General features: G+C 38.4%; 1 protein-coding gene across 8 annotated transcripts in view; it reads left to right on the top strand.

Annotated features, from left to right (window-relative positions):
• CTPS2 (CTP synthase 2) overlaps positions 1–13,448 on the top strand; it is a 220,187-nt gene that overhangs the window by 91,089 nt on the left and 115,650 nt on the right. For 7 of the 8 annotated variants that reach the window (XM_039339883.1, XM_039339886.1, XM_039339891.1 and 4 more), the window contains 2 exons: positions 915–977; positions 2,505–2,548. In XM_039339883.1, coding sequence (XP_039195817.1) covers positions 915–977; positions 2,505–2,548 — 107 coding nt within the window. The remainder of the gene's footprint in view (positions 1–914; positions 978–2,504; positions 2,549–13,448) is intronic. The other variant, XM_039339887.1, reaches the window with a different exon arrangement.

Below are 13,448 nucleotides of genomic sequence, written 5' to 3'. Positions count from 1 at the left end.
TGGTTCTAGAGAGCAATAGGGTGCAGAGAGCAACTTCCAATCAGTGTCTTACTTCTTGGACAATTACCATCATGGAGCAACAAAGCTCTTTTTATCCCCTTTACCCAAAAAAGGAAATAAAATAATTATTGATGTTTGATATTTTCCCCCTGATATTCCAGCTTATGGATTTGTCTGGCAGTTTGCAAAAAGCATGGCAGTTTGCCATATTAGGTGAGTATAGGTAGTCCTCAACTTAGGGTCACAATTGAGCCCAAAATTTCTGTTGATAAGTGAGACATTTGTTAAGTGAGCTTTGCCCCATTTTATGACCTTTCTTGCCACAGTTGTTAAGTGAATCACTGCAGTTGATAATTTAGTAACCTGGTTATTAAGTGAATCTTGCTTTCCCACTGACTTTGTCAGAAGGTCACAGGGTGATCACATGACCCCAGGACACTGCAACCATCATAAAGAGAATCACTGTGTTCATTAGGCAAAGCTATTTTCTGAATGGATGGTTTTCACTGGAAACTAGCAAAAAGCACTGGAAACCAACAAAAAAAAATGCAAATTATGGTCACATCACTGCAGAATATTGCAATTAGTTATAAAAGTGACTGGTTGCCAAGCACCTGTCGTAATGTCATATGATCATAGGGGGCAGTACAACAATTTACAATCGCTCTGTGTTTGTATGTGCGCTCACTCTATAGCCATAAAGCACCAATTCCATCTACTTCTTAAATGTGAATGGTCATTAGGCAACAGGTTGTTAAGTTGTGGATTCCCTGTGACATTTTGTTTTTAAATTTTTGCTTCACTTTTTTGCTCTTGGGATCACAAAGCAACTGCATATGTTCTGTTTCTTGGCTGGAAAATATATATAAATGTATATATGTAATTGTATCATTTACCATTTTTGTTACTTATAGGAATTTGTTTGGGAATGCAGTTGGCAGTAGTGGAATTTGCAAGGAACTGTCTAAACTGGCAAGGTATTTTACACCTAATTATCTGGGGGTAAGCCCCACTTTAACTTAGTAAAAATCTAATAAGCATAAGCTCTGTAAGTGAAGAAATCTCCACTTGCAGAAGAAGATAGTTCTTAGCTGCATTCAGTAATTAATCAGACTGAGGGAATAAAGCAAAATAATTTCATTTAGCAGAATTGTTGTATAAGAGGTTCCCTCCTTAGGAAAAATATGTCAGGAGGAAATCCCAAAAAATAATTGTTTTTTTATAGAATTATTAATTCTCAGCACTTTTCAATATTTAATTTTGGTGTTGCATAACTACCAACCAACACTGTAAGTAAAATTTATATAAGTCAATGCCATACTTCAATAATAAGTTGCACTTCTTAGATCTCAGCTACCTTCAGCCCCCTTTATCTTCTTTTTAGACTTTTAGGAATCTTCCATTCCTCCAGGCAAAAATAGGATGTTGATGCCTTTAACTTGAAGAAAATTCCACATTCCTTATGATAGGACCATATTTCTAATGAAACTCTGATAACTGAAGAAAAAAAAACTTTGATCACCAAGAGCAGTCAAATCAACAGCATGGTCCAACACCCTTTTGAGTTCTTGATTCATCATCATCATCAGTTTAGCCATTTGAGTTCTTGATTCATCATCATCATCACTTTAGCCATTGTCTATCCACTGCAGGATGAAGGCCTCTTCATGTTTCCAACTAATACTGTTCTGACCTTTCTTTTGCCAATTGGGCCCGTAATACTTGCTGATGTCATTGGTCCATTTTGTTTTAGGTCTCTTTTGTGGATGCTTTTTATCAAGTAGGATCCATTCTATGACTGCCTTGGTCCACCTGCCATCAGTTCTTCTTGCCATGTGACCAGTCCATTTCCATTTCAATTCTTTTACTCTCTTCATGATATTGTATACTTTCATTTGCTCTCTAATCCATGTGCAGTTCTTTCTATCTTGTCTGTGTATTCTTGATTATCCATGGGTATCTGTAGCTAACTGTTATGATGTCAAAATGATTAAAAGTGTGTCACAATGCAAAATCTGCCTTTCATATTTGCATCACAATGTCATAGGCAATAATGGAAGATATGGACTCGTATGTCATAATGCACATTTTCTAACTTTAATTATCTGCTTTTTTCTACCTTTGTTGCTGTCACAATGGTTTAGGGGTGCTGAATTCAGGCATACCTAACCATTAATACTAATGCATAGGCTTAATGTTCCTCATTGTTCATAATGTTTAAGCACATTCTCAGAGCAAGAAAGCAATTGGGAAGTATTGTATTTATAGATGCACATCTGCTATGTTAGCTATCATTTATATGAGTCTCTGCCCACAATGTCAGTTAGAACATCATTCATAAATGTCTTTAGTTGGAACGTGTTCATTTTAGTGGTTTATTTCATATTGTTTAATTGAAGAATATATTATGTATAATATTAAAATGTCAATGAGAAGAACATTTTAATCCTCAGAACTGACAGTTAGACTTTACATTAGTTTTTTAATTATTTTTTTTCCTACAGATGCAAACTCAACAGAATTTGATCCCAATACAAAGAATCCTGTTGTAAGTATTGCTTCCTCCTTGTGTTTAAATAGATATTGGATTCTGCCCAGATTTGCTCATTCTTGATTAGATTTGTTGAATCACTTAGTCAAGACAGACAAGCAATACTAATTCCAAGGAATCTGTTGCAAGCGTGGCTAAGAATGTTTCTGAATGAGTCACTTTTTGTGCATAGATCTTGCATTGAATTTTATGGGCAGTCTAAATGACCTGATTTTCCAGTTGTAATCATGGTATTTTCTTTCCAGTTCTTCTTTTATTTATTTTTTTACTACAAATTAAATAAAAGTAATGTTTGGACAAATCCGTTTAAAAATTGTTGAAGAATACTAAATAAAGACCACCCGTAATTTCATTTTTATATAAACACTGTTTAAAGCAGATATGCCAGATCAATTGCTTAAACAATGACAAACAACTATGAATGTGTGCTTCTCTCAATTTTCTAAGGTCACACATAACTGTAGAACATGCATGTTTGAGATTAGCTCAAAAGATAATGGTTTGAATGCAGTAGGCGCCAAAATTAAGATAAAAATTCTGCTGCTAAGCATAGTACTTTTGGAAGCTTACTTTTAATAGGATGGCATATTTATATTTTAAAAAATAACAGTGTAAGAAATTGGATACATAAAATTATTTAACCCAAGCAGCTATTAGACAGTAACCTAATATATTGTGTTGCATAATGTTTGAGATAAGCGATAAAATAATTGCTCAGTAAATCAAGACTAGTAAAGAAAGTGCAACATTGCATGGTTTACAATTAACACATGTACTGTATTATCAATCAGTACAGAATACGGATGTGTATGTTAGGTTGGAATGTAAAATTATCAATGACTAGTTATTATAATGAAAACCTCTTGTGTTCAGAGAGTACTGACTACAACTTGTGTAATCCCCTATTAACGATATGGTTTGGACATGTACAATAAATAGTCCCTACATGTTTATTGGACTAGCTCTCAAGCCACAACTTTTGTGATGTAGCTTGGTTGAAATGAGGTCTGGAATCTTTTGCCTGACTCATATTTGTTATGTAAATACTTCAGATTCGCTCTTAAATCCATTAGGATGATGTTTTACCAACCACCAGACATGTAGAGTTTTAAGTAAATATCAATCTTTATTCATTATTTCAGGGAGTTTTACAGAGATTTGTGTACAAATGTAAACATTTTATATGTTTATGATTGGTTAGTTCTGAGATGTTAAGTTTACTTTGTCTCCATTGTCCTCATCAAAGGATCCTTTAGGAGACCAAATTAGATAGTCCAGTTGCTCTAGCTAATTCAGCCATAGTACTTAACCTGGTCAACAATTTAATAATTAAAGTTGACTGTTCCATCTTTATCAATACCAGCATATTTGGCAATATCATTGAGACTCAGAGAGCCCTGTAAGTTTGGAGATAGAAAATGACAATAAAGCAATTATTTTGTATAGTCTAATTTTAGAGCAAAAGAAATGAAAGAATAAATAGAATTTATCATGAAAGAAATAACAGAACAAATAGAATTTATCATGAACTTTCAGCTGAGTTTTTATGCAACAACATTTTGACTGACTAATTTGAAATAACAAATTTTATGACTATATCCTGGCTGTGTGTGTAAAAATGTTTTTCTTAATATGGGTTTTTGTATGTTTTGTAAAACCCACTTTACATATGCATAGGCCAAATGTTATGTTTATTTTTTCATCTTTTCCTGATCTGACAGGATGGCTGTTAGGGCATATACTGCTAAAAATATTGAGTTTTTCGAGGAAAGATTGATAACTAAAATTCCTAAAGCACGTTAGTGTTGTTCTAAGTATTAAGATTAAGAAACAAGATACATTTTTATTAGTGATAAAGATGCTGCTAATAATACATTTGGTGGTAACAAGGCCACCAATGCCAATTTACAAATATAAGTTCAAAAATAATTCAGTAATAGTTTGTTTATTAAAAACAAAGAGTACCAAAAGAAGCAAAGATAAAATTTTGAATTTCAAAATTATCAAAGTTGGGTGAATTTAAAATATTTTTTCTTCTTATCATAAAAGTTATTAGGGATAATAGTATAATTTTGGGGAAAATATTACATGAATATATTGATGAAGATTTTCAATCATCCTGGTAGAATTGTCTGGAAGTTTAGTCATGGCAACTAAAGTTGTCACATTTCAGCGACTCTGCCTACTCAGATTCTTTTAACCAACTTGTTCAAGCTGAAGAAGCTACTTGGATGGGCAGTGAAACATCTCAAATCAAAAGAAAATAAGTGCAGTTGCTATGACTAATGTTCCAGATATTACACAAGTAGTTTTTGCCATATTCCATGTTGTTTTGGAGGTGGGACCTATTATATCAACTCTAAAATTACACTAGATTGGGCGATGGTTTGTAGTTTTTCACTGCTCTCCATGAGTTTCTTGCAGTTATTCTATAATTCAATATAGTTTTTCCTTCTATTCATTTGCAGAGAATACATTTCCATAAAATTACTCTTTCATTTTAAATAAATCATTGTTTTAATAATTATATATCAATCAACTTCCATGTGTGCAGTTATTTCAGATTAGAGGCATAACATACAAACCTGATAGAAATTGTATTATACTGAATTCTTGCATCTTTTTTTCATTTTCCCATCTCTCCCTTTTGCTTAACCAAATTTGAATCCACAAGTCATTAAGTGGGTGAAAGCTGCATATGACTACATCTAATTTATTTCAGAAAATCCGACAGGTTCTTCCTAAGGTGTTATCTGAAAGAATTTGCAAGATTAAGAAAATATTAGGATAGCGCTAATTGTCACTATAATTTTAGAATGGCTTACCAAAAGATTTGAGAAGTGATTTTTCAGCGAACGTTGAAGTCCAGAAATAGAAAGCAGATTAGAACTGCCCTCTTTCAGACCATATTGTGTGAAAATCTTTAAAAGTTCTTCACTATTAAATGCTTCCATGATTTTAGTATACTGCAAAACTGTAGTTTGAAAGAAAAGATTGAAGTTTGATAATTGTAGGTAAATGATACATCAGTTTTATGAGATTTCTGATACTGGTCTATTTGCATCAAATTATAACAATTATAATTTTTATAACAATTATAATTAATTATAAAATAGGAATTCATTTTGATTTTTTAGTTTTTTGTGCAAAAATAATTCCAAAACAATTGAAAAACAGGTACAAAATTTCTAATATGTGAAAGAATATTTTAATCTGTACAGAATGTTAGTTCCTAAATCTTTAAGTAGTTTTGTTAGGAAAAATAAAACTACCTTTCTAAGATTAATTCATTCTAAATGTTTACACTTGTAGAATACATGCGGACATTTGTAAATAGATATATAAATCATATTTATCCAATCACCCAATCCAGAAACTTTCCAAATTCAAATTAAAAAGTTCCTTATTAAGGCACATTTTACAGGCTTTGACTTCTACTCCATTCAGATTTTGAAATTTCTCTTTGCTAAAGCATCTTGCTGACAGGTATTAAATCATGTTAAACAATGACTTACACATATAGACACTGTATTCATCCCACCCATATATCTGGTTGAAGTATGTCATGTTTCAGAGATAAATTCAGTAACAGCATAGTTATAACTTCTGGATGGAACACTTACGCTTTTTAAAGCTGCTTATGCTTCATAAGATTTTCAAATTGGTTTGGTTTGACTGTATTTTAAAATTTCTATTTTATGCTGTATGTACTATTAAAATGTTAGATAAAGGATATTTCAATTTCTTTTGTCCAATTCATACCTATAACTCCAATCTCTCTCATATGGATATGAAATGTCAAACTTTTATATATTTCATATTTTAATACCTGAAGGCACTGTGAATTCCCATGTTCTTTGGAATTTTCTTAATGGGAGTAGCTTTATAAATATTATTAAGATACAAGATAATAATATGGTTCATTTTTATATGGATTGGCATGTAAACAATGAAAGTTTTCAAACAAATGTTCCTATTATATAGTTACATCTATTAAAAGAGAAAGGAGAAAAGGGTTTCTAAGTGAGTATTCTGATTTGTCATTGAAGAAAGCAGTTCTTGTAAGTATAGGCATTTCTAATGGAATAAGAAAAACTTAATAAAAATTATTTTGGTCACTAATTTATTAGCAGGCCAGTAATTTACAGTATAAAGTATTGAGCTGTTCTGTGTTATGAATCTTCCAATATTTTTGGAGGCACATTAGGAATTTTAAAAGCTGCCAAGAGCACTCTTCGCTGCCATAGGGAAAAAGCTTGCTTATTGACAAATAATTAATGTATTGGACTTGAGAGGCCACAAAACAATGTGTGAAAATTTGGGACTCAATTTTTATCCCTTTTTATTCTCTCATAACTTTTCATCATACCTATTTGTATCTCTGTACAATATTTTGAGTACATGAAATCATTTTTTAATCTTTTTCTGATAACCTACTTGTCATGTGTCTGATTAACGAATTGAATATTCTTGCTTTGACACTACTTTGCTGGAAGAAATTCAAATAAAAATACTATAATTTTGAAATTATTTGAAACTTTTTTATAAAATGATATCAGAAGACACATATCATTTAGCAAAAGATGATGACAAGGAAGAAGTCACCTGAATGTGTGTTCATACTGCAGGATTAATAGATAGAAGAAATTATTTGGAGAGAAACAACAGGTACATATTGTCTAGTTTTCATTTTTAATTATTTGAATAATCTACTTATACAGATTTCATTGTTTAGAGCAACGATTCTCAACCTGTGTATCGCGACCCTTTTGGGGGTCGAACGACACTTTTAAAGGGGTCGCCTAAGACCATCGGAAAACACATATTTCTGATGGTCTTAGGAACCGAGAAACCGCTCCTCTATCCGGCTGCCGCCACTGCCCTCTTCCTCCTCCACTGGCTCCTCTGCCTGCAGGGTGCCCTTCTCCGACAGTGCCTGCTCCTGCCACCGCACTGCCATTGTGCGCGTCCCCAACGCCACTCCAGGCCAGCTGAGCTGCATAGGGGGCCGAGCTGAGCCAGGTCTGAGACACTGCTGGCACTGCCACTGGGCTACTCCGCCGCTGCCACCGCTGCTGGCTGAGCTGCGGTGCCGAGCCAGTTCCCACACTTCTTGGTTGCCCGGCCGTGCTCTGCTCCCGGCCACGTGCCACGCCGGAGCCTCCCCGCGCCCCCAGCCCACCTCCCTTGCCGTTGGGAGGTCGCCTCGGCCCTCTGGCACCCGGCGCAGCCCTGGAGCTGGCGGGCAGGAGCAGCTCCTTCCCAGCTCACCGAGCTCTGGGCCTCAGAAGTGGCCAGGCGACAAGGAAGAGGGCGAGATGGCGGTGATGCCCACATGTGCGTTGGAGGCCAGGTGGGAGGGGAGAAGTGGCGCCTTCCGAACAGGAGCTGGCGCTCTGGCCACACCCCTCTTCCGTGCGACGAGTCGGGGAAGGATTTGGCGGTGAAGGGCTGCGCAGCGTGGAAAGGGGCTCCCATGACCCCGCCACTGTGATGGCACTCAGGAGGCTGGAGGGGCGGGCAGGTCCCAGGGGGCAGCAGGGAGAGGGCAAGAGGTGTTGGGATGAGGATGGGGGCTCCAGGTTGGCAGGTGCAAGAGGGTGGCCGGCGGCTCCGAGGTACGTGGATCCTCCGTGTGGCTCCCGAGGCCCCAGAGGTGCCACCGCTTGGCTCTCCGCCAGGCTCTCCGCCAGAGCCTCCCCCCTCCCCAGGCAATTGTGCGGAGCTGCTTATGTGTCCTTGGCAGCACCTGCGGGCAAGGCTGTGTGCCCAAGCCGAAATGCCGCGCTTTTCCTACCGCTTCTCCTCCTGTTGGTCAAAGAGCCAGACGCGATTTCCCTTTCCCTGGTTCTTTTCATCTGCGCTGGAAAGGACAATTTGGGCTATTTTATTACTGGTACCTGTTGCTTGTTTTATTATTTGTTGCCTTTGCTAAACCAGGGAAAATTGGTTAAAGTGATTTTCAGGAGCTGCAGAATGCCTCCAAGTAAAGCCGCAGCAATTACCCGGCCAATTTTCCCTGCTAGGGCATCTGTGTGTGTCTCCAGACCTTACTGGACTACCATCCCCAGCAGCCCTAAAAAGCACTGTGGAAGAGTGGGGAATGCTGGGAGTTGCAGTTCATCACCATCTGGGAAAACATGACTCTCCAAAGATCAATCCATCCTTCCTTCCTTCCTTCCTTCCTTCCTTCCTTCCTTCCTTCCTTCCTTCCTTCCTTCCTTCCTTCCTTCCTTCTCCTTCCCTTCCCCTTCAATCTCTCCTTCCTTCCTTCCTTCCTTCCTTCCTTCCCCCTTCAATCTCCTTCCTTCTCCATCTCCTTCCTTTCCCCTTCAATCTTCCTTCCTTCCTTCCTTCCTTCCTTCCTTCCTTCCTTCCTTCCTTCCTTCTTTCTTTCTTTCCTTTCCCCTTCAATATTCCTTCCTGCCTTCCTTCCATCTCCATCCCTTTCCCTTCAATCTCTCTCCTTCCTTCCTTCCTTCCTTCCTTCCTTCCTTCCTTCCTTCCTTCCTTCCTTCCTTCCTTCCTTCCTTCCTTCCTTCCCCCTTCAATCTCCTTCCTTCTCCATCTCCTTCCCTTCCCCTTCGATCTCTATCTCCTTCCTTCCTTCCTTCCTTCCTTCCTTCCCCCTTCAATCTCCTTCCTTCTCCATCTCCTTCCTTTCCCCTTCAATCTTCCTTCCTTCCTTCCTTTCCCTTTCAATCTCCTTCCTTTCCCCTCCAATCTTCCTTCCTTCCTTCCATCTCCATCCCTTCCCCTTCAATCTCTTTCTCCTTCCTTCCTTCCTTCTTTTCCTCTTCAATCTCCTTCCTTCTCCATCTCCTTCCTTTTCCCTTCAATCTTCCTTCCTTATTTCCCCTTCCCTCCCTCCCAACATTTTTGAGCAAGGAAGAGTAAGCTTCTCCAGCGAGCATTGCTATATTGTTTTTGTGATTAATCACTATGCTTTAATTATGTTCAGTTTGTAACAATGAAAATACACCCTGCATATAATATATTTACATTACGATTCATAACAGTGGCAAAATTACAGTAATGAAGTAGCAACGAAAATAATTTTATAGTTGGGGGTCACCACAACATGGGGAACTGTATTAAAGGGTCACGGCATTAAGAAGGTTGAGAACCACTGGCTTAGAGTGTTGATCTTAATATTTTCAAATTCATTAAAGTATACTTTACTAAGGTTGGATCATATAAAGAAAGAATAAACTTAATTTCAGTAACCATGTCTTGTTTCCTGATACCCTATTCCTCCTAGGTCCAAAGCAAACCTGAGCTATAAGGAAGTGAGCCATATACATGCACTTACTCTTCTTTTGAGATATACTATAGTTAGCAGGTTTGGAAATATCCTGGTAACAAATTGTTAACACTAAGGGTGATGTGCTTTTGAATCAGCACTATGTATACATGATCCCACATCATTATTGGAATTCATCTGCTTAGCTATTTTATTTCTGTGTAAAATTTTAACATTTGCTTTAAGATAGTTTTCTTTTGCTACAGTAAAGCTCTGGAATGCTTGCACCATATTTCCTAGTAAAGTACAGCCTCTTTTTTAAACTTGTAGAGGACTGGCTAGCAGCATCTTTTCACAACTCTTTAAATGTATGAAATATATTGGGATGGACAAGATTCTCCCTTAATGCCTACCAGCAAAGATGGAAAAGAAAAGAACTAAAACACATCAATGAAGCCCTCAGAACTTGTGCCTATCCCAAGTGGGCCTTCATCAAATCGCAAAAAAGACCCAGCAGGAGTTCCTCCTTACAAACAAAGAAGAAAACAAATGAAGCAATGGAGTCATTCCATACATTGCAGGAATATCAGAAAAGCTCAGAAGGATCTTCAGCCAATACAACATACATGTACACTTCACACCCAAGAATACACTATGGCAGAAGCTTGTCCACCTGAAGGATAAAACACCCTGACACAAACTGAGCAACGTGGTATATGCAGTACAGTGCAGTGAGCCATGTGTAGATTTGTACATTGGGGAAACAAAACAACCACTTTATAAATGCATGGCACAACATAGGAGAACAAACCCATCAGGATAAGATTCAGCAGCCCATTAGCATTTAAAAGGCAAAGGACACTCTTTCGAAGACAGCAAAGTCCACATTCTGGACAGAGAGGACTACTGGTTTGAAAGAGAGGTCAAAGAGGCTATCTATGTAAAAATTGAACAGCTCTCTCTCAACAGGGGAAGAGGGAAACGACATTATCTATTACTAGTCTACAACACAGTCATTTCAGTAGTTCCAGGAAGGCTCCACAACCATTTGCACTATTCACAGATAACCATTTGACGACACAGATAAACCTCCAGGTGGCCTCAATGACTCTCTAAAAGAATGCAAATGACCAGCTATCTGCAAGAAATATAAATCCTTCTATTCCCCACCATCCAGTCAGAACTGAAGAAGCTTCTTGGATGAGAAGCGAAATGTCTTCAAAGAGAAAAAAAAAAGTCCAGTTGCTTTGTGAAAAAGCACTTTTGGAAGAACTGAATCTTACTTGTATTGTTGAGCTTTATCTTGTGTATTTGATATATATCTTGTGTAAGAAATTTTATGAACTGGAATAGCCATAGCAACAAACCAGCCAATGAGAACTGTTTTTGATAAGGCACAGTATTGGCTGTGTGACGCATGTGATCCAGCCTAGATCTGGGCATGTCTTAGTCTTCTCTATATTTTGTTTTTTCTGATCTCCAAGTTAAGAGTTTTTGATGTTCCCCCGAGCTGAATGAAACTGTATGTATCATGTTTATATATATTTTATAAATAAAGTTTTTCTAAACTATGCCTCCTGCTCATTTTGAATGTGTCCTTATTTTTGGGGCTTATTTTTGTGCTGGAAAGCTGTAAAACTTGTGGGCCCAGATCCCAGCCAGTCCTTGCACACATTTCATTCTGAAGAAAAAAATTGAGGCTCAACATGGAGCTGTAAAAATCAGATGAGGGACTGCCGGAATTAAGAAAGAAAAAGGCTGCTCAGCTAAAGGCTTGCATGATGGCTGATTTAAAGGAGAGCTCTCTGCCTTGATTGGGACAAAAGAATTATCTTATTTGGGCTGCAAAAATGGAATGCTTTCTGAAGGCTAAGGAGCTCTGGGTTATTGTGATTAATCCAGCCCAGGGACAATTAGCAGCTGCAGATCAATGGAGGCATGATAAGGCACTGGCTTATATCATCTTAAATGTGGAAGATGAACAATTCTTAAATGTAGCTGACTTAAAAACTGCAAAAGAAGTTTGGCTGAAGTTGAGAAGTGTCCATGTGAGCGTGTTAGCATGCAATATAGTGCAATTATTGAGGCAATTGTACAGAGCCCGGCTGCTGCCACATGACAGCGTAGAAGAGCATTTGTTCCACATGCGGAAACTGTTTACTGAATTAGAACAGCGAGGAATGCAGATTCCTGAATCTCAGAAGCTGCTGTTGGTACTAAATAGTCTTGATGAAATGTGGGCCATCGTTTCAGCTATTTTTGAATGCAGATCAGAACAGGAATTAAGTATGGAAGGACTTAAAGCCTGTTTGATTTCTGAAGAACAGAAATGCCATTTTAGAAATCCTGAGGTGGGGGTCCAAGGAGCAGAGAAAGCAAAGCAGCAGACCAACTGTTTGCAGAGATTGGATTACATCTCAGCAGAGAAATACCAAGAAGAAAGAACAGGAGAAAAAGAAATGCTTTATCTGTGGGGTTGAAACTCATTTAAAGAAAAAATGTTTACAAGGAAGAACAACAGCAAATGGACAAGCTGCTGTTAACAAAAGTTGGCAAATGGTTAATAGACAATGGGGCTAGTCAAACAATTGTTAATAATTCTAAGTTGTTTTCCAGATTGGAGTTCAACTGTAGGAGATGCAGTGGCCTTAGCAAATGGCCAGAAGGCAAAAGTCATGGGGAAAGGCAGTGTGCTGATTCCATGTCTGGAGGAAAGGTTTAATAATGTATTATATGTGCTAGAAATGGAGCATAACTTACTGAGTGTCTCCATTCTTGACAAACAAGGGTTTGAGACCATATTTGTAGATGGGAAATGTCTCATAAAAAGAAATGGGAAATTATGTGCACAGGGCATAAAACAGGATATGTGTTTGCCCCCTCCTGGTCTATCCTGGGGTCTCCCATCCTATTGCTAAGGAAGCTTTGGTCTCCTTCCATGGAGAGGGAATGGGTCTCCCTCTGACTTTGCCCTCATACCATAGCAACCTGGCTAAGGAGAGCAAGCACAGCAGCAGCAGCCTTGAGGAGGAGGTAAGAGCAGCTGGGTGCCCCCTTGGGGAAGTGGGGCTGGGCTTGGTGCCTCAGGTGTTCGAGGGCCAGGCTGGGCATTTGACCTCTGCTGCCCAGGGCTCCAGGCAGCCCGCACCACCATCCAGCACCCCCCCCCCCCCGCATGGCCTAAGAGGAACAGTGACGCTCCTCCAGTGGACCATGCCTTCGCACTTTATTTTGGCACAATGAGGCCAGCATCTATTCAGGGAACAAAAACAACCCCTAACAATTTCTCAACATTCCCAGAATCTGCCCACCCATTTAACACAAGGCCCCTCAGTAAAGTCAGTTTTTTAAAAAGATGGTCTGAAGATGGGTAAGGTGGAAGCCATGAGGATCTCCAGAAGGATTTTGTTCCAAAGGGCAAGTGCTGCAACAGAGTCACCCCATCTCTTGGGTCTCACTATATGAAACTGTTTAATTTGGGTAACCCAAAGCAAATCAACCTGTCAGAGTGCATAAGAAGCATTAAGGGGAATAGACAATCCTTAAGGTAGTGATCCCCTATGCCATGTAAGGCTTGATAGATAATAACTATAAGCTTAAATTGGATCTAGAGGTAAGCTGGCAGACAGTGTAGATCATACAATAGATCAATTG

Source organism: Crotalus tigris, unplaced genomic scaffold (assembly GCF_016545835.1).
Source record: "Crotalus tigris isolate CLP2741 ecotype Arizona unplaced genomic scaffold, ASM1654583v1 scf7180000017740.3459589, whole genome shotgun sequence".
Taxonomy (NCBI): domain Eukaryota; kingdom Metazoa; phylum Chordata; class Lepidosauria; order Squamata; family Viperidae; genus Crotalus; species Crotalus tigris.
Note: the sequence above shows the minus strand (reverse complement) of the source record. Positions and strands in the feature narration are given on the sequence as shown.